The sequence below is a fragment of the Onychomys torridus genome, chromosome 11, assembly GCF_903995425.1.
Source record: "Onychomys torridus chromosome 11, mOncTor1.1, whole genome shotgun sequence".
Lineage (NCBI taxonomy): Eukaryota > Metazoa > Chordata > Mammalia > Rodentia > Cricetidae > Onychomys > Onychomys torridus.
Window position 1 is genome coordinate 58,874,937 of NC_050453.1, and position 22,677 is coordinate 58,897,613.

The 22,677-nt window shown below is 43.8% G+C and overlaps 1 protein-coding gene across 1 annotated transcript in view; it reads right to left on the reverse strand.

Moving 5' to 3' along the window:
• Kdm5b (lysine demethylase 5B) overlaps positions 1-22,325 on the reverse strand; it is a 74,118-nt gene extending 51,793 nt beyond the window's left edge. Inside the window, exon 1 of the mRNA XM_036202153.1 lies at positions 21,959-22,325. Within this exon, the coding sequence (XP_036058046.1) occupies positions 21,959-22,162 (204 nt within the window). The 5' untranslated portion in view covers positions 22,163-22,325. The remainder of the gene's footprint in view (positions 1-21,958) is intronic.
• Between the last annotated feature and the right edge of the window lie 352 nt (positions 22,326-22,677).

Genomic DNA, 22,677 nt, shown 5'->3' on the forward strand with positions numbered 1-22,677 from the left:
AGTTATATTAATCCCAGCACTTAGAAGGCAGACTCTGATGGATCTCTGTGAGTTCAAGGTCAGTCTGGTCTACAGAGAGAGTTCCAGGACAGCCAACACTGCACAAGAGAGAAACCTTGTCTGGAAAAAAAAACAAGAAAACAACAATAACAACAATAACAAAAAATCCAAATTATGTTTAAATTGTTAACTAAATATGGGAAAAAACTGGAAAATAACTTAAATATCTACAATAAAGATACAGTTGAAGGAGGAAGAAACCAATCTTTTACTGACTTTTCAGTTTGGGATAAAGAAAGATCTAATGACAGATAGTGATTATGGATGCATAGCACTGTATTTATTCAGTGCTAATAATTTATACTCATACACTTGACAAGTTTTATGTTACATATTTTAACACGGCAAATAAAGGCAAATGTTGTAAGATAGAGTTTTATTGATGGAAACATGGGTAATTATGCTTCCTTATCTGATTTAAATACAAAACCAGAATATTTTAAATAATATATTATTTCAGATAATAAGAATGTTAATCCAGTTTCATACTCAGAAATGTATTAAAGCTGGGGATGTGGCTCAGCTGGTAAGGCATTGGCTCCTGTCTAGTTTATCTTCCTGTGTGTGAGAAAATATTCTGATAAAAGCAGCTTAAGTGGGGCTGGAGAGATGACTCAGCAGTTCAGAGCTCAGAGCATAACCACAGAATTAAAGTTTGTGTCCCAGCACCCACATAACAAACGGGGAATCCCTGGACACCTGTAACTCCAGCAGGGAGATCGAAAGCCCTTTTCTGGTCTCCAGTCCTCAGTTCACTGTCCCCACTTTATACAGTCCAAGATTTCCCCAGGGAATGGTCTTGTCCACAATTAGGATCAATTAATCTAAGATAATCCTCACCCCATGTCTAAGGTTCTATCTCACAGATTATTCAAACTTTATCAGGTTGACAAGACTAACCATCACACCTACCATAAGTGTATATATGTATATTTATGTATGTATACACACATACACATACACACACACACACACACACACACACACACACACACACACACACACACACACACGGGTTCAATCTACATCATGACATAAAAACTGAGCTTGAGCAATGTGAAGTAGTTCAGTGGGTAAAGTGTTCACTGTGCAGGAATGAGTTCAGATCCCTGAAACTAGGTAAAAGTTAGGCACGGTGAGGCACACTTGTCTCTCCAGTGATGAGGGTCATGGACAAGCAAATCCTAGATGTCATCCCAGTGCCAACGTGTCCCCTGACCAGCAAGCACATAGCTCAAGTCCATGCATACACTGCACACATAAAACAGCCATGGTGATGCACACCTGTCTGCAAACCCAGCACTCGGAAAGTACAAACAAGAGGAAGTTCAAGGTCATCTTCAGCCACCCTGGGATAAGATCATGTCAGAAACACACATAATATTCTATAGTTAGGTGTGCCAGCACACCTGCATGCCAGCTCTTAGATAGCTTCGTTAAGAGGTAAGGTGTTCTAAGCATGGCTGAACTACACAGCAGTAGTCTGTCTGAAAGGACCAAAAAACCAGAAAATACTCCATTAAACAAAGGTTAAAGTTTATGTTTAGATCAATATCTGAAGAAATTAATATGCTAAATTATACAGAACAAGAGCATAGGAAAGAAATCACACTGCTGCTTTTTTGTTTGTTTGTTTTTGTTTTTCGAGACAGGGTTTCTCTGTGTAGCTTTGCTCCTTTACTGGAACTTGCTCTGTAGACCAGGCTGGCCTCCGACTCACAAAGATCCACCTGCCTCTGCCTCTGCCTCTGCCTCTGCCTCCCAAGTGCCGGGATTAAAGGCATTTGCCACCATCATCCGGCCTCACATTGCTTCTTAATGCCCCATTGCCAAAGTAAAAGGAAGACTTGTCCAAAGCTCTGCATACTTTAGAAAGGCTATTGGTTTTCAGAAAGGAACTTGGGCTGGGCATATGGTTCAGTGGTACAGCACTAGCCTGGGAAACCTGAGGCACTAGATTCAACCCCGGTTAAGTAGTGAGAAGGGAAAACCCATATAGATTTTTTTTTAAAGAAAGGAAAGAGAGAGTGGGGGAGAGAGCACATGTGTATCAGAGAACAATTTTAGGGAATCACTTCTCTTTCCACCATGTGAGCCCCAAGAGTTGAGTTCAAGTCATCAGGCTTGGCAGACAGCAAGTGCCTTTACCTGCTGAGTTATCTTTCCAGCCCAAATATATAATCATAATATGCTGGCCTTGTGGTCTGAAACTTTTATATACTAAGACTTAAAAAAAGACAGGTTATTCCCAGGAAAACCTGTTTATATGCTTTCATATCCTAAAAAATAAAGCTGCAGAAATGGCATGTTCCTGCTGGGCATAGTAGTACACTCCTATAAATTGGACAATTAGGATAGTTCAAGGCCAGCCTTTGCTACAAGAAAGGCTTAGAAGAGAGTGAGGAGATTATGTTCTCAAAAACCCATGAAAGTTTTATAGGGCTGGAGATGGCTCACTGGTTAAGAGCACCGACTGCTCGTCCAGAGGTCCTGAGTTCAATTCCCAGCAACCACATGGTGGCTCACAACCACCTGTAATGAGATCTGGTGCCCTCTTCTGGCCTGCAGGGACAAATGCAGACAGAGCACTGTATACATAATAAATAAATCATAAAAAAAAAAGTTTTATATGTGATCCAGTTATGGCTCAGATGTAAAAGTATTTGTTACACAAGCCTTTATTGCCTGGGTTTACTTCCTGGGCTCCACAGAAGGAAAGAACTGACTCTCAAAGTTTCCCTCTGACCTCCACATCATTACCTCGGCACACACCTGCATCTGCACAAACGCACATGATAAAATTCTAAAAAATAAGTTTCATATGCATAATTTATGCTGAGCCTGCAGATTCAAATAAGATAAATTCTAAAAAATGTCACATCAAAAGGAAAACATTTAGTTGCCAACAGGCCTACAAGAGGGATAGAAAAATAGTTTAAGATCATTTTTTCTTTAATAGAAATCTCTTCAAAGCTTTTGTCCTTTTCTAGCCACCAAAATCAAAAGACAACAAAAATCAGAGAAAATTGGTAAATGTTCTTCCATTCTGAGGGCAAAGCTCTACTCCAATGGAAAAATTACCAAGTAGGCTGGAGCATGGTGGCTGGGGCATGGTGGCACACACCTTTAATCTTCAGCACTCAGGAAGCAGAGGCAGGTGAACTCTGTGAGTTCAAGGCCATCCATGCTGGTCTACATAATGAAGTTTCAGGATAGCCAGGGCTACATAGAGAAACCTTACCCAATACATTAATTAATTAATTAATTCATACATACATACATACATACATACATACAAATTACAAATATTTGGATATTGTCACAGAGAACTAAGTCACCCAGAGAGAGAGGTCTGGTCTTGTGTAGTTGTTTTAAATGAGAAGGTGGGAAAGTTATAAACAAGTCACAGGCTGGCAAGATGGTTCAGCTAGTAAAGTGCTCATGGCACAAGCCTGGCAACCTGAGTGGGAGCCTTATAATCCATGGCAGAAAGAGAACTAAGGGCTGGAGAGACAGCCCAGTGGTTAGAAGCACTTGCTGCTCTTACAGAGTGCATGAGTTCAATTCCTAGCACCCACATGGCAGCTCACAACCACCTGCAACTCCAGTTCCAGGGAATCTGATGCCCTCCTGGGCTTCTGTCAGCACCAACACACACTGTATACAGGACCCCACACACATTTAAAATTATTTTTATTTCATGTGCATTTGTGTTTTGCCTGTGTGTGTGTAAAGGTGTCATAGCCCCTGAAACTGGAGTCACAGGAAGTTAGGATATGCCATGTGGGAGCTAGGAATTGAATCTGGGTCCTCTGGAAGAGGAGCCTGCTCTTACCCCTGAGCCATCTCTCTATCCATACATTTTTTCAATTAAAGATTCCAAAAGTTGTCCTTTTAACTTACACACAACAGTGATAAGTAAAAATATATTTAAAAGTGAAAAAAGAGCCAGGTGATGGTGGTGCATGCCTTTGATCCCAGCACTCAGGAGGCAGAAGCAAGAGGATCTCTGAGTTCAAGGCCAGCCTGATCCAAAAATAAATAAATTAAAAATAAAAGTGAAAAAAGAGAAATCTCTGTGTGTGTGTGTGTGTGTGTGTGTGTGTGTGTGTGTGTATGTATGTATAAGAAGTCATAAAAAGGAAACTATTCTATACATGCAAACCAAAATGGCTTAACTACTCATGCCTCTGCTGGGATTACGCCAGGCATGCATTACCACATCTGGCTTAAAAGTTAAAATTACACACTATTTGGATACTCAACTATATCATAGAGAACTAAGACATACTTGGCAAAGTGTAGGTAACTTAACCAAAAAGGTAAAATTTCTATCCCCTACCAATAATGTAGGTCATAGGTCACTCTTACAGAATAAGAAGACTGCTATCCTAAGTATAAGAGCTACAGAGGCGGCCGGCGGTGTCACACACCTTTAATCCCCGCACTCGGGAAAGTGAGATCCAGGACAGGCTCCAAAGCTACACAGAGAAACCCTGTCTCAAACCCCCCCCCCCAAAAAAAGAGTTATAGTAAGTCAGGCATGGTATGGCTCAACATTTGTAATCCCAGTATTTGTGAGGGGGAGGCAAAAGGGTTGTCTGTGAGTTTGAGACCAGCCTGTATATAGTGAGTAATAGGCCAAGCAGGGATACAAAATACTACCGTCTCAAAAAATAATAAATAAATAAATAAATAAATTCAAAGCAGTCCTACATAAATTTCCTTCTGTGATTTATTTTAATTTCCTTTGCTTTTAAAACTTTTTAAAAATTTTAACTTTCAAAAAAAAATTACAAGAATTATATCATTAAGGGATTTAGCTCAGTGGTACAGTGCTTGCCTAGCAAGTGCAAGGCCCTGGGTTCGGTCCTCAGCTCTGGAAGGAAAAAAAAACAATAATTGTATCATTAAAAGGCTCAGTTACTTTCCTTAGCACTCAGAGATGTTGTGCTCCTTGGGAAGGCAATTAAGGAAGAAACTGAAGACTGAAAATCCTCAGAGAGGACTGAGAAGCAGGTAAACAAATTTTTTCTTAGTCCCAGCACTAACTTAGCAACAGCAACTTAAATCCCATTTAACTACAATAGTTAGTTAAAAAGCAAAAAGTAACCCATGTGAGAGTAACTTTCCAAGAATGTCTAAGTCCTTCAATGCCAAAAAATTTCCTTTGTAGAACAATTATTAGCATCTATATTTACTATATTAGAATGTCCCTTAAATGTTTCTAATTATAAGAGGTTGTTATCATTTTGAGGTCTGATAACAGGTTATCAAATGACAAAGCACACTCAACAGAAGCTCCACAGTTAGGGCTTTGAGTCCTGGCAGGCAAACAAATTAAAATCAATGTCAAAAAACCCCTTCTTGAGGAAGACCTTCTCTCAGCCCACCTCCATCCTCGAGAACTTGGCCTGCTGGTGCAGACCCAGGATTCCCTACTTCTTCTTTCCTGTTAACACATCTCATTTCCGTTGGGACGCCTGCCAGACCCATAGATCCAGTCTCTATCACGGCCACACCAGGCTTCGACTCATCATCACTGCATTGGCTCAACTCTGAGAAGCTTCTTGCTGTAGGCAGTAATTAACCCACAACTGGAAAATGTGCAGAGAAAGTCTTTGGAGCATTCATCTAAATCCTAAATGGGATGTATTTATTAAACCCCTCCCCATAAGGGATCTCTAAAAAGAAGAGGTGGAAAGATAAGAGCTAGAAGTGATGGATTACTCCAAGGAAACTACCTACCAAAAACAGCAGGGTTGACATACACATGACCTCACAAGACCTGTACCAGTTCAAACCAGACAAAACTTCATCACAGAGAAGGGGTAGTAGACCAAAGTCTGGCCCCTAATTGCTTGGAAAGGAGAATCAGTTTTCTGGATTTACCAACCACACTACAAGTAAAGCTCCATGCCCAGGAGCAGTGCCAACAGAAACCAGACTTTAGGGTTTTTGTGACAGAGATCTTCCTGGCTCTGCCTCCAGCGTGCTGGGATTAAAGGTTTGAGCCACTACTGCTGGCTGGATTATTTTCTTTTTCTTGGCCTTTTCACTTTTATTTTTGAAAGGGAGAGAGGGAACATCAAGATGGACGGGGTAAGGAGGTAGAGAGAATCTGGAAAAAGTCAGGATGGGAAAGAATACTATCAAAATATATGAAGAAAATTTAAATAAAAAAACTTTTCAAAAAAGAGCCTATTCTTGTTAGTTTTCTAAGAGTAACATTAACTATGCACCAAAGCAGTTTCCTAATTGCATATACCGTGAAAGTTGGTCATCAGAATTATGGGAGGAGTTGCTTATTTTCTTCTTTTCATTTATTTTTATTTATTTTCATCATCATAATTATGTACTCATAGGATTACATTCCAATGCTAGCAGAAGAGCAGATTCCTAAGTCCATATTCTTATAGTTTATAGGTTTAATTTTTAAGAGTCAAAGAAATCCTAGAGAGTCTTTAAGCTAAGTTAGCAATCCTTTCAGTTGAGGTTGACAAGAATTATCACCTTAATAAAGATTTGAGAAATACATACATGCAACAACTTAGGTGTCTTTATCATCAAGCAGGTGGTTGGGCCAGTGAGATGGCTCAGTAAGTAAAAGAACTTATCTCCAAGCCTGCCAGATTGCAGTTCATTCCCAAGATCCACACAGTGGAAGGAGAGAAGCAACTCTGGAAAATGATCCTTTGACCTCCACATCTGGTATGGCACACACTCATCAACCCACATACATACATACATACACACAGAAAACAAAGATAAAACAAGGGCTAGAGATGGCCAGCAAAGATAGCCATCTTCCCAGCACCCACATCAAGTGGCTCACAACTACTTTTTTTTTCTTTTTGGTTGTGAGCCACCATGTGGGTGCTGGGAATTGAACTTAGGACCTCTGGAAGAGCAATCGGTGCTCTTAACCTCTGAGCCATCTCTCCAGCCCTCACAACCACTTCTAACTCCAGCTCCAGGGGATCCAATGTAAACACACAACGTTCTGGTGAGAGCTGCTGTCCAATGGGCTCCTTTGTATTTCTTTTTCTTAATATATTCATTTAATTTTATGTGTATGGGTGTTCTATCTACATGTATGTTTTTGTACCACATGTATGCAGTGCCCATTCAGTCTAGAAGGGGGTGTCAAGGTACCTTGGAACTGGAATTACAGACAGTTGTGAGCTGCCATAGGGGTGCTGGGAGTTAAACTCAGACCCTTCTGGAAGAGCAGCCAGTGCTCTTAGCAGCTAAACCATCTCTCCAGCACCCACCCTATATACTTTCAATAAAAATAGCAAGCCCTGGGCCTTAAGACATGTAAAGCAGCCAAGTATTGTGCCGCTGAGCTATATATCCCAGCCGAACTCATCTTTGAGAGCTCTTCTATTGGCGTCAGAAGAGTAGAAAGCGCACCAGTGATCAAAATGATCTTCAGTAGCCTTTCTAAGTTTTAGATTTATAGAAAAATAGCAATCTATTAATATCTTGCATTAGTACAACACATTTGTTTTTTTGATTGAAGTAGTCCACACTTTATATTTTATTCCTATTTCTTTGTCTTTAAACTACTATCCCTTTTTTATTCCAATATTCCATCCAGTCACTATATAACTCATATTGAGTTGTCTTGTCTCTTCTTGAGTCTCACTGTGTATCCCTGGCTGGCCTAGAAGGCATTATGTAGAACAGGCTGGCCTTGAACCACCTACTTTTTCACCTGCTTTTCCCTCCCGAGCACTGTGGTTAAAGATATATTATTTGCTCTTTAAGGAACATTGCATTTCATTTCACTTCATAGAATCAAAAGACAGGTGGAAGGGCTCAAAGGATGGTTCAATGGGTCAGAATAACGCTTGCTCCAGAAACGAAGACCTGGGGTTGACTCCCCAGCACCCACGTAAAAAGCCAGGCATGACATTATTCAGGGTGAAAACAGGCAGCTCACCAGAGCTTCCAGGAAAGCCAGCCTAACTGAAAAGACCAGCTCTTCTGGTTCAGTCAAAGACCATGTCCAGGATCATAGGGCAGAGAGTAATAGAGGAAGACACCCTAACCCCACAATCCTGTTCTGGTTTCTGCTTTCCTGTGAGCCTGTACATATACAATGCACCCTCCACGCACACATGAATCTTTTTTTTGTTGTTGTTATTTTGTTTTTCTGTGTAGTTTTGGCGCCTGTCCTGGATCTCACTTTGTAGACCAGGCTGGCCTCAAAAACTCAGAAATCCGCCTGGCTCTGCCTCCCAGTGCTGGAATTAAAAGCATGCTCTACCACCGCCAGCCACATTCTACACACACACACACACACACACACACACACACACACACACACACACACACACACACACACCGGCCAAAAAAAAAAAACAAAGAATTACTAGGCTCTCTACTAGAGTTTTGTAAGGAATAAGGGTATTTGTTTTGCTTTTGTTTTGAGAGACTGAGCCTTGTACGTTGCCTGACAGCCTCCTAGGTTCATTCCTGTCTATGATTAAAGGTCTGTTTTTAAGGATTGGGCTGTAACCTTAACTACAAATGATTCTGTACTGCCTGTTCCAATCATATCTTTGTTTCAAAAAGTTGTTTATAAACATCCTGCAATCCTACCTTTGTTTCAAAAGGTTATCTATTGTCTACTTAACACGTGCAAGACCATCACTTCATTTTTTCATCACTTCGATCCTCAGCACCGCATTAGCCTTGGTAATAAAAAACTGTATCTTCCGGGAGCTGGAGAGATGGCTCAACGTCAAGAGCACTTGTTGATCTTGCAGAGGACCCAGATTTGATTCTCAGCACCCAAATGGTGGCTCACAGCCAATTGTAGCCCCAATTTTGGGGACCCAACAGGCACATATGCACTGCAAATGAATTTAGGTGAAACGGTCATACACATAAAGGAACATACATTTTTAAAAATCTTTTTGTATTTGTTTTTAATCTTTTTCAATGTATTTGTAAGGGGAATAACCAGACCACACAGGGACCTTTTTGTTGTTGTTTTCTTCATTTTTGTTTGTTTATTGTCTATAGACCCCACTCTGTAGCCCAGGCTGGCCTTGAATTTAGAGATCCACCCACCTATGCCTCCTGGAGTGCTGGGATTAAATGGCACCACACCCAGCTGAGACCTTACTCTCATAAGATTTCCCTGAAAAGGTCTGCCAAAGTTACCTAATGGCGTAATTTATATTTTGGCAGATCCTCAAAATCTTATCAAGCCTGTAATGCAAACAATCTTTTCAAAATTCATGGTGCCAGAGTAGATTCTGCTGACCTGGCTGGCTAGGCAGATAGATGTCCCCTTCAGTCCTTGATGTCCCACATGTATGTGTCCCTCCTGAAGCTATGAGCACAAGTAAAGAGGACATGACCTCCCTGGATAGGACCTGTCTTTGGTCAAGGGCATATATATGCGTAGCTGCACTCCCCTGCTAGAACCTCCAAACAAGCTCTCAAAGTTCATGCTGAAGGTTGGAGAGCCAACTCAGTGGTCAGGAGTACTTGTTCTCTTCAGAGGAGCTGGGATGGATTCCAAGCACCACCGTAGAGGCTCACAGGCACCCATAACTCTAGTTCTAAAGAATTCAAAGATCTCTTCCAATTTCTTCAAGCACCAGGCAAGCATACAATGAAAGTGCGTACATGCAGGCAAAACATTTTTGTACAGGCCGGCGTTGGTGGCACAGGAGCCAGGCGGTGGTGTCACACGCCTTTAATCCCAGTGCTGGGGAGGAAGAGGCACTCATCTCTGTGAGTTCCAGACAAACTTGGGCTACAGAGTGAGTTCCAGGAAAGGCTCCAAAGCTATACAGAGAAACCTTGTCTAAAAAACAAACAAACAAACAAAAATTTCACGAAGGATTCTAAGAAAACTATAAATCCCTATAACAAATTCCTTGATGTAGACTAAGTGTGAAAATGGGACAGCATTATTTCTTTCTGGTCATTGACAGGCTGATATAAAAGGCACTGATAGAGAACAGAAGGAATTTCAAGTCCCACTGCAATGGTTTCTGGTCTACTTATTGCTTAATATGGTTACACCAAATTATGTTAGGCTCAAGTGAATGAACAATTCTCCCAAGGAAGTAAACTGTTTAGTAAGTTTTCCTTTTCCTCTTATTTTTTTACTTAGACTTATCCATTACTTGTTTGGCTGGTTGTTTGTTTTCCTGGTTCCTCTGTATGGTCTTGACTGTCCTGGAACTCGCTCTGTAGACTGCCTGCCTCTTCCTCCCCAGTGCTGGGATTAAAGGAGTGCACCACCATGCCCAGCCTACACTTGTTTATTGTTTAAGTCTTTCAGTGTTTGCTCAAATAACTCTCTCTCTCTCTCTCTCTCTCTCTCTCTCTCTCTCTCTCTCTGTGTGTGTGTGTGTGTGTGTGTGTGTGTGTGTGTGTGTGTGTGTGTGTGTGTGTGTTACCTGTCGAGGTCAGAGGAGGAGGGCATCTAATCACCTGTAACTAGGGTTATGGATGATTGTGAGCCAACATTGGGTACCAAGAGTCAAACAGAGCCCTCTGTCTGAAGAAAAAGTGCTCTTAGCTGCTGGGCCAGCTCACCAGATGCCAATTTTTTAAATATTTATTTTATACATGTAAGTATTTTTCTGCATGTATGTATATGCACCATGTGTGACAGGTCAGAAAAGTCATCAGCTGCCCTGAAACTAGTTACAGATGATTGTGAGTATGCATGTGCGTGCTGGGAACTGAACAGGTGCTCTTCACCACTGAGGCATCTCTCTAACCCCTTGTTAAGTTCAATCTGTTTTGTATCGCATGCATATATACTGGTCCACTAAATTTCATTTTTCTATTTTCCCCCATACCCAGGATCACTCACACACACACACACACACACACTCACGTCCAACAAAATTCTAGGCATATTTTAGACTAGAATGATCCCAGAAAACTGGGCCATCCAAATGCACCTCAATAGCCAAGGCTGACAAGTCCACTTTAATCCCTGGGGCCCAAATGATGAAAAGAGAACTGACTTCAGGCAAGCTGCCCTCCAACCTCAGACTTGAATGTGTGTTGTGGCATGTGCAGACACATGCATGGAAACATACATACAATTTTATTAAATGTTTTTAAATGATTCCAAATAAAGCTGAGCATTTGTGACCCACTCCTTTAATGCCAGCACTTGGAAGGCTGAAAGTGGATCTCTGTGAGTTCAAGGTCAGCCTGGTCTACAGGTCAGCCAGAGCCACACTGTAACGTCCTACACCTTCACACACACACATGCAGGCAAAATACCAATGCACATAAAATAAAAATAAATAAGTCACTTTAAAAAAATAAAGTAAACACAGCAAAATGGCTCAGCACATAAAGCATTTACTTTGAAAGTGATGACCTGAGTTCAATCCCTAGGACCCATGTAAGGGTGGAAGGAGAAAACAGACTTCAAAGTGGTCCTCTGACCTCCAGACAAGTTCAGTGGCATGCTTGCTTACATACATGCATCACACATACACACAATATATAAAATTGTAGCAAAACCAATTAAATAAACCAGGTATGATGGCTCATACTTGTAATCCCAGTACTCAGGAAGATGAGAAAGGAAGATTGCCAAAGGAGTCCAAAGCCAATCTGCAGTTACAAAAGTGAGTACCTGACCAGCCTGGGCTACTGAGTAAGAAACTATCTCAAAAAAAAAGTAATTGATTTGTTTAATCCCAGCACTAGATGTAAAGATAGGGCTATGAGCTCAAGTCCAGACTGGTCTGAACAGGAAGTTCCAGAACAGCCAAGGTTATATAGTGAGACTTTGTCTCAAAAAAATTAAAAATAGAGAGATTGCTCAGTGGTTAACAGCACTAGCACTGGCTGTTCTTGCAGGACTCCCAGGACCTACATAGCATCTTATAATGGTCTGTAATTCCAGTTCCCAGGGATCCTGACACATTCACACAGATATACATGCAGGCAAAACACCAGTCAATTCACATAAAATAAAAATAAATCAGCCGGGCGGTGGTGGCGCACACCTTTAATCCCAGCACACCTTTAATCCCAGCACACCTTTAATCCCAGCACTCGAAAGGCAGAGTCTCTGTGAGTTCGAGGCCAGCCAGATCTCCAAAGTGAGTTCCAGGAAAGGCGCAAAGCTACATACACAGAGAAACCCTGTCTCGAAAAACCAAAACCAAAACAACAACAAAAATAGACAGTTGCTGTACTCTTCTACAGGACATACACTAAAGACACATTTAAAACTGTAGTTAAAAAGCTAAACAATAAGCCATATTTCTCTAAATGCAACATATTAACTAATAGATATTTAGTGCTGCTACAATTTAGATACATTAAGATTAAGGATGGAAACAATTATTTTAGATAAAAACATGCATGATTCCAAATAGCACTGAATTAGGAGGAGCTAGGAAATCTCAGTGAACCCCACTGGTCATCTTAACACAAGGCATAATGTCAGTTTACTCAATATATTACATGTATTTTTGTTTTTGTTTTTGTTTTTGTTTTTTTTTTTTTTTGAAGACACGATCCTAGCACAAACTGGCCTCAAACTTCTGACAGAGTGCTGGTTATGGGTCTAAACCACCACCCACGGCTTAAGCTGGTGGGGATCGAACCAATGGCCTAGGTAAGCACTGAGCTCTAATACCCAGATCTTCAATACAATCCCTACTGCTAGGGTTTCAAGTCTGAGATGTGGGACCCCTGGAACTGGCATTACAGGCAGCTAGTTATGAGCTGCTTGACACGGGTACTAGATCTTTACAAGAATAATATGAGACCCACATACACATAGTTAAAAATAATAAAAATCTTAAAGCCCTTGGTCTTATGTAATCTCCTATGAGACCCATAAATCTCCAGACCCATGATTCTAAGTCTTCATTATAAATTCTAGTTACTTTCATTGAAAAAAAGGTTTGCCTGATTGTTATTTAAGAAGAAAACACAGACAGAAAAAAAGACATAAGATATGCTGGGGCTGTAGTTCACTAGCATAGTGCTTGCCAAGTTCACTAGAATAGTGCTTGCCAAGTTCACTAGCATAGTGCTTGCCAAGCATGCATGAGGCCCTAGGTTGAATACCTAGTACTGTATGGGCTGGCACACATACAAAAAAAATTCTTTTTTCAGTTTATAGACCTCGCAAGCTTCAATTAAAGATCCTGGTACTAAGAAAACCTCACTATGTATAGGGAAACTCTGCTTCAAGAAAGGGGGGTGGGGGGCACTGGAACACGTGGCGGCGGCGGCGGCTCAGCAGTTAAAAGCACTTTTTGAGCAATCACTAGGACTGGGGTTCCAATCCCAGAACCCATATATCACACAGGACATCCTGCAAACACCTGTTACTCCAAATTCCAGAAACCTAACGCCCACCTCTGGCCTCGACATGCATGTTCGCACAAGGTCTAGTCCTACCTACACACATATGTGCACATGCTCACAAAGAACAAAATATATACACACAAATTTATCTTTAAAAAATAAAAAAAAAAAGGGTTGGGGACTTAACTCAGTGATAGAGCGCTTGCCTAGTAGGCGCAAGGCCCTGGGTTCGATCCCCAGCTCAAAAAAAATAAATAAAAATAAAAACAAATAAATAGGAGCTGGAGAGATGGCTCAATGGGTAAGGGCACTTGCTATTCTTCCAAAAGACCTAGGTTCAATTCCCAGCACTCACATGGCAGCTCACAGTCATTTGTAACTCTAGTTCCAAGTGATCCAATGCCCTCTTCTGGCTATCACAGGCATCAGGCACTCAATAGCGCTCTCTCTCTCTCTCTCTCTCTCTCTCTCTCACACACACACACACACACACACACACACACACACACACACACACTCAGGCAAAACATTCACACATATAAAACAGTGAATAAATAAAGTAGAATATGATAATCATAGCTACAATCCTGGGAGGTAGAGACAGCAAGATCAGGGGTTCATGGTCATTCTCACTAAAAGGGGAGTTAATGAACACCTTGGATTACAAAGCCCCTCTCAAATGAACAGGACTATATCCTTTACATTCTTGGAAGGGTGAAATCTCTGTGTGGGTTTTATTTTCTGAGTTTATTAGGCTTACAGTGGAATGGGTATGGGTTTACAAGAGTATGAATGACCCCAAAACCAATACACCACTTGAAAGTCTCACCACAGCATAAATGACTTGCCATGGCTGCATGGATGGAGTCCTCCTTCTTAACCTTCCATACTCTACTCTAGCCCCCCTAGTTGGGGTTTTTGAATCAAGGTTTCACTATATAAGTTCAGGCCAACCTTGAACTCATGATTCTGTCTCTGTCTTCAAAATGCTGGGAATAAGCTATCACTCCCAGGTATATTTGTGGGTTGGGGATTGAGGGTGGTGTTTCGAGGTCTCACTATATTTCCAAAACTAAAACTAACCTAGAACTTATTATGTAATCTGAGCTGGCCTTTAACTTGATCCTCCTGCCTCTAAACTAATGCTGGAATTAGAGGCATACACCACCATACTCAGTTCTTATTCTAATTTTGATATTAAGCTTTTGCCTTTCCAAGTTTCACTTAAAAAAATAGATCAAACTTCACTGTAGGAAAATGTGGGATACGTGTTTGGCACAAACTTTTGTCTTGTTACATCTGTTCCCAGAGGCTTCTTAGCAATGGGTAAGGGGGGAAAAAACCTTTAAGATTTAAGCTCCTGCAATCCATTAATTAATCTAGACAGTAGCCCTAGGTCAGTGTCAGATCCCTTTAAAGCAGGATGAGAAGGTATACACTTGGGGTAAATAGACTATCCAAGGTCATAATGCAAACAGATTAAAGAACTCTAGGGCTGGCTGGGAAGATGGGCAGTTAATAAAAGTGCAAACATGAAGATCTGGACTAGAACCCTCAGAAACCATATAATCAAACACATGGAGACAGTGTCTATACTTCCAGTGCTTCTAGGGGATGAGGGCAAGGAGAGACAGAGTTCCCAGAAGTATGGAGACCAGGTAGTCAGGCATACACACTGGCAAAGCAGAGACTGTCTCAAACAAGAAAGAAGAAGCAAGGACCAGCAATGACCAACATTTAGGTTATTCTGACCTCCACATACTTATGCTGTAAAATGTGCACACCCTCATTTTCAAGCATGAATATGAATGTAGACACACACAAACACAACTCCAGACACCTTTAAAACTTTTTAAGGGGCTGGAGGGATGGCTCAGTGGTTTAAGAGCAGAGGCTGCTCTTCTAGAGACCAGGTTTGATTCCCAGCACCCATGTGGTGACTCACTATCATCTGTATGTCCCAGGGGATCTGACACCCTCTTCTAGCCCCCTCAGGCAGGCATTACACCTATATGGTGCACAAACACACATTCAGGCAAACACATATATACGTAAATAAAATGTCAGAAAATTTAAATAGTCCCTTCCTTTTACATAATAAAGAAACTGACTTTTAAGAATAAATACATGCTGGGTAATAATTTTTTAATAATTATTTATTTCTATTTTATGTACATTGGTGTTTTGCCATGGGTGTCGGGTCCCCTGGAAATGGTGGACCCTTAAGAGCTGGGATTACAGACATACAGCATAGTATCACCATGCCAGCATACAACCTAATTTTTAAATTAAAGGTTTTTAAAGAAAAATGGTTTCCCAGTGTGGTGATATAAACCTGTAATCCTAGCATTCAGGAGGTAAAGGCAAAGTACTGAGTTTGAGGCCAGCCTGGGCTTCTCTAGGAGTTCTAGGTTAGCTTGATAAAAATATCAAGACCCTATCTCACACACATACACACACACACACACACTTGCCTAACATGAACAAAGCATTGTTTCCATCCTCAGCACTGGAGGAGGAAAAACTGATACCATATGTTAACAGGCAATTTTTCTCAAACAGAAATTGCAGCATCAACACTGAAAGCTAAATTACTATTCTGCACAGAAAAGTTACTCTAACAACCTAACTAACCCAGGAGACTCTTCAAAAGGCACGTCCTTCCTGTCCTGAGTACTCCTGACTCTCAAGTGTTCTGTCAGACAAAATGCCCAGTCTGACCAGGAAGTCCCTTCCTAATTAGTAGAGATAATATACAGCAAATTCCAGCAGTGGAACAAGGCAGACAAGAAATGCCCTCCACCCACTACCCACACAGCTCTGTGGGTGTGCTAAGAGTTGTCCTCAAAACAGTTAAGTTTGTTTACAAGCTCCAAAAACCGTAACCACAAAAGCACTGGCTAACACCCAGGAACTATATATATAATCCCCACACTAGATGAAGTGACCACCACTCATTGGATACTGGAAAGCTCACTCTGAACTGCTCCAATGAATGTTACCTCTAACTGCAATAGAGCGAACACTAGCTCAGAACGGTCTCCACAACTGGTTTGGTCTTCATTCCGGGACTGTTGCTCTTTCTCCTTTTATCGTTACAGGAACTGTTTTCAATACTTGTAACTTTTTTTTTATAATAAAAAGTTAGGGAATAGTGAGATGGCCAGTGGGTGGAAACACCTGCTGCACAAGCCTGGCAACCTGAGTTTGATCCCTGAGACCCACATAAAAAACCAGATGTCATGGCAGGCATCTGTAATCCCATCCCAGCACTCTGAAGCTTTCTAGCTAGCTAGCCAGGCCTCCACCTGACAGAAACAGCACCTGGCTCCAGAACAAAATAGAAGGAGAAATCAAACTCCTGAAAGTTGTCCTCTGACCTCTACAGTAGCACACGTGCACCTGCTCACTCCCTTCCCCCATACACACAAACACAGACACAACAGAAGTTTAAAAATTAATTTATACTCTGGTAGTTACGGCACTATCAACAAAAGTAGTTCTTATATGGGGGAAGGGAGCTTAAATGACTTTTAAAGTTTTGTGTGTGAAGAGTACGCATGTACATGTGTTAATGTGCTGCATGTATATACACAATTGTGTGTGCTAGTACATGCACCTGTATGAGTGCAACAAGACCAAAGGAAGGCATCAAGCCTTATTCCTTATGGGGATGGCCTCTCGGAAGCTGGACCATACATTTCAACACTAGGCAGGAGCCAGGGAAGCTCAGGAATCCTGTCTCCTCTCTGCTCAGGGCTGGGATTAGAAGGGAACATGGGACTATACCTGATTTGTTCTGTGAGTAGTCCATTGGAGCTGGAGTCCTCATGTTTGTACAGCAAACAGCTCTTAATTATAGAATCATCTCTTCATCCTTCACAGGTTTTGTTTTAAGATTGTGTATGTTTGCTTGCATGTATATATGCACACCATGTGGGTACCTATGCCTGTAGAGATCAGAAGACAGCATAGGGTCCTATGGAACTACATTTACAGAGGGCTGTGAGCCACCACGTAGGTGCTGGAAATCAAACCTGGGTCCTCCTGCAGACCAACAAGTGCTCTTCATCGGGAGCCATCTCTCCAGCCTATTTTTGGTGGTTGTTGTTTTGTAGACTAGGTTTTACTATGTAGCCCTGGCTGGCCAGAACTGTTATGTAAATAAACCAGGCTAGCCTGAGATCTGCCTACCCTGTCTCCTGAGTGTTGGGATTAAAGGTGTGTAACCACACTAAGCCCTCACTTATTTCTCTCCATAAATCCTAATGTGGACCAATAAGACAGTGATGGGTGACTGGAAAGATGGCTCAGTAGCCTAGAGCACCTGCTGGTCCTGCAAGGGCCCAGGTTTGGTTCCCACACCTGTATGGCAGTTCACAACCCTCTATAACTCCAGTTCCACAGTATCTGATGCCTTCTCTGGCCTCTATGGATAACAGGCATGCCTGTGGTCCCAAAGTCAAACACAAAAGTAAAATACAAAAAAAAAACCCACAAAGTAAAAATATGAAATAAGGGGTGAGAAGTCTATAAGATGATCCTATATGGTTTATTACACATAAACCATACAGATTATATTACATATGTGTACATATACCTACACACACCATATATGTGTGTGTGTGTGTGTGTGTGTGTGTGTGTGTGTGTGTGTGTATAAAATGTAATATACATGTTAAATAAACCCTTTAAAAGTTCCGTTTTTGGCAAATTTCGGCCTACCTATTTTTGCGTACTCTGAATATCCTTGACTTTTACTGCCCTAATTAAACAAGTTCATGAGTTTGATCCCAGAATCCACATGGTAGGAGAGACCAAACTTCTACAAATTGTCCTCTGACCTCCACGCATGCATCACAACATATCGTGCATGTACGTGTGCAAATATACACACATACATACACACAAAATGTTTTTAGAAAAAAAGTTGGGGGCCAGGTGGTGGTGGCACACGCCTTTAATCCCAGCACTCAGGAGGTAGGAGGCAAAGCTATAGTGAGTCAGCCTCTCTCTCTCTCTCTCTCTCTCTCTCACACACACACACACACACACACACACACACACACACACACACTCACACACACACAGACTGAAATTGACATAAGTTCTGTTGTCCTCAGCACTTGTACCTTACAGAAAAGTGTATTTTGACTCCCCCTTGTTCTCCAAGAGTGGAAGGAACATTTCCTCCCAGAGGCTTACTGCATCACAACAGTCTTACACTTCGTGGCTATAAAGATGCAGATGAAGGATTCAAACAAACCACCCAAGGCAGCCAATAGTGGAAAACAGCCTTTATTGTACCATCTGGGTTTGGTTTAATGTCTGACTTTTGGTCACTGTCAAGGGAGACATGTGTGGACTCTGCCTAACTACAGCCATGCTAGACATTGGACAGCAAGAACATTACTAAAGCCATCAAATACATTTCTATCAAATTTGGGAAATTCGAAAAGATATTTACTGAGCAAGGCAACTTTTGACTAATATTAATACCCCTAAAATAACTCATCTCCAAATATTACAAAGTGAAAACAACATTTGTACTTAATCATCTAAGTACTAAGGAGGAAATTAATACTTGCATTTTAAAGAAAAAACAGAAGTAAAATTAATTTTAATGTTTAATGATCTCACTTCTGAAAATAAGCTTGGCTATCCCCTTATACTTTGAAGTAAGGTTCATTACTGTTTTTAAACTTGAGGTTTGCACAGAGTCTTAAGTCATCATTTTTATCACATTTACCTTTTACTATATTTTCACAAATTTGTCAACTCTTATGCACTCATACAAAATAATGTAAACATCCTAAGTTCACAAGTTAAGCAGCTTAAGCACTAAAAAAGCAGGTACAAAGCAAACCTAATTAAAGATAAAACAAAGCGAAGAACAAAAGGAAATAGAAATGCTTTTATAATTCTCCCCCTTACCTACTAAAAGTATACCACAGTCTCCAAATCCTTCTAATTTAGCCACTAGAGTTCCAAAAACTCAATGAACATAAATCATCTAGAGATACAGGCATTATAAAGCTACCACCATGGAAAATATGTCCTATTTCTTAAGGGTTTATTTTGTTGCCTTATTTCAACTATATGAAACCACTTGTTCTCAGCTTTCCTAACACGAAACACTTCCTAAACAAAGACTGTTTACATCTCTTGAGAAGCCTTTGTTCCAGGCCTCCTCTGTTCAAGAGCTACAACTTCTGGATTTTCTTTCTTGTGGTTCTACCAACAGCAAATACTGGCAAACTCTTCCACATTGGCATAGGAGTTTGTTAAACAAAGGAGGAAGCCAGTCCCCTTCCACACAAAGGAGGACTCCAAAACAGCACTAGTTATGTCTGTAGATCATTTCTTCCTCTTTACCCCTTTCCTCTCAGGCTACATAGCATTCTCCATACAAAATGGTGGCCATCATGTGTGACATTCAAAATGGGAAAAAGCAAACACACACACAAATCCTAAAGACTGCCATTAACCTGCTAGCCCAATGAGGAATGGGCAGCCAAACCTAATCAGAGCAACCCTATTTTCCAAGAAACAGCTCTAAAAAAGGCAAAGAAGGCAAGATAAAGGACTTACCCCAGCCCTAGTATACCACAATGCCAACATGGAGGACAGCTCACAGAAACCTAACCCCTTGTATTTTGGTTTCTAATAACTTAGTCAAGTTTCTTAATTTCTGGATAACATCCCATTAATGCAAACGTCCAATATTCATCTTTCCTGACACGTTAACATAAAGCTAAATCGCTCAATGTTTGAAACATGCGTGATCGATTCTTCAAAATTAAAACCTCAGAGCTGAGCAGTCCAGGATGTAACTTCTGCAGGCCTGTACAGTAACAGAAATGTACCTTCCTCTGAGCAACAACAATCGGCCCTGTCCACTCCACCAGGCGAAATGAATCTTATTTCCAGACTAGTTGACCCGGCCAGTTATTTTCTGAGGCATTTTATGTCATTTCTGTTTTCAAAGTTGTCCAAGTGGAACTAAAAGATGGTGTCTGGGGTTTTAATTTTTTTTTTCTGGTGGGGGGGGGGGGGGGTGGGCGGAAAGATAAGGCTTATTCAGGGATCTCTCTCAAACAGCTTTTCTAGAACAGAATGATTACGCACACAATCCAGCGAACTCAAAAATGCCACTACAAAGAGCAAGTTTAAGGAAGAAAGGGGTAAGGGGGAGTGGAGGGGGGGGTTCTCCTTCCACTTGTGTGGGGAGCAGGGGAGATAGAAAATTCTTAAAACGGTAGGCAGGGCAGTTAAACCTCTCCAACCGTCCCGGCCGGTCCAACGGTCGTTCGGGCCAACTCAAGACTCAGGCCATCCCCAAAGGTAGGGCGAAAAACCTGGGGTGTCGCAGCGCATCCAGTTCCGGCTGCGGGCGGGGTGGGGGTGGGGGGGACAGGGAAGGAGTGGGCCGGGCTCTTGGCGGACGTTGCAGCCGTTAGGGCTGGCTTCGGGGGGCACCCCACCCCTCACAGCCCCCCAAGCTCCAGGCTCGCGCTACAGCCCCGGGCTGGTGGGCCGAGTCCGGGGGCGGGATGGCTGGGGACCGGGAAGGAATCTCCCGGAGCTCGGCTGACATCTCCCTCCCCTCCAACCAACACGGCCTCTCCCGCAGCTCAGCCCCGGCCAGGCCTCCCCGGGGAGCAGCGCCGCGTCGGGGAGCGCCGGGCCGGGGCAGGCAGGCGGGCATCGGGGGCTGGGGGCGCACGGCTGTCCTGTCGCCACAGTCCCCGAAGTGCGCGCCCCCTGCCCCGACACTTGCGCCCCCCCGGGCCACACAGGCGCTCCAGGCCGGCCGGACCCCGCGGCTCCTCCCCCGCCCCCAGTGGCGCCGGCCGCCCCCTGCCCCAGCCCGGCCCGGGGACACCAGGAGGCCGAGGGACCGGGGGGTGGCGGGGGACCGGGGTCGGGAGGGTGGGGCGCTCAGGTGAGGGCAGCTCCGGGCCGACGCCGCCACCACACAAAGGACCAGGGGCTCCCGCCGCCATATTGAAAACTTTCCTCCTCGCACGACAACTCGCAAGTCCCCCACCCCCACCCATCACACACCCCCGCACCCCGAGGAGGAGGCGAGGACCAGGCACCAGAGCCGGGCCGGGGCCCGGAGCCCTGCCTCCGCGTCCGCGCCTCGGGCCGGGCTCGGCAGGACTCCCCGGCGACCACCCCGCCGGCTGCCACCACTCCAGCTCGCACCCGCTGCCCCGCCGTGTCGCGCACCAGCCCGCCGGCGTCCCCCACCTCCATCCACCACCCCCGGCCCGGAGCCGCACCGGGTGACCCGGCCCCCGGGGCCGCCACCGCGGGAGCCCGCTGTGCTCACAGCCCGCATCCCACCCGGACGAGCCGCCCCCCCACAGCACAGCACAACACACACACACACACCCGCGCCCTCCTCCCCGCCGCCGCAAACTCCCCCCCACGGAGGAACCCCAAACTTGACTGGGCCCGCCGGACGACCGCTCCCCACCCCCGCGCCTCGGGCCTCCCCGGCCGCGCGTCCTCGCTCCCTCCCCCAGCCGCGAGCAGGATCCGGGGTGCTTGGCTGACTCACCGGCGGCGGCCGCACCTTACAGATCCCCGTCTGTTCGGCTATGGGCCGGATCTTGTGGATGAAAGCGAAGGGGTCCGCGAACTCTTCCCAGCTGGGCTCGAAGACCGGACACTCCGGGGGAGGCAGGAACTCGCCCAGCGGGCCCGGGCCCCCGAGGGGCAGCGCCGGGCGCGGGCCCGGGGACAGCACGGTGGCCGGCTCCATCACCGCGACGTGGGCAGGGGCGAGCACAGGGCAGGCTCGGCGACCGCGGCAGCAAGCTCCGCTCGGTCCGAAACCCGTGCAGACGCGCAGCTCCGGCGACAAGTCAGACTTGTACTAGCAACGGCAGCACCCAGGGCTTTTTCAGCCTTCCTCCGACGACGTCTTGCCGCTACCCCACGCCGTGCGCCTCCGCCGCCACGGCGAGGAAAAAAGTCCCTACTGCCACCCGGAGCCAGGTCCCACCCCGCCCCCTAACTGGGAGGGGCTGGGGCCTTCCGCCTGGGGTGGGTTTTATCCTTTATGGTTCAGTTGACCACTGAAGTTTTCGGAATTCTTGCTCTCAAGAAGTTAACAGTCTAGCAGAGAGATCAGATCTATAATCGATGATTCAATCAGGTCATACACTTGGCCACCAAGGATTTAAATAGTAAAGCCCGAGAGGCAGGGTACTGAAACTGGAGGAGTCTCCAGGTAGAGAAAACAGCTTGAACTACAAGAGCAAAGACGGACGCAAG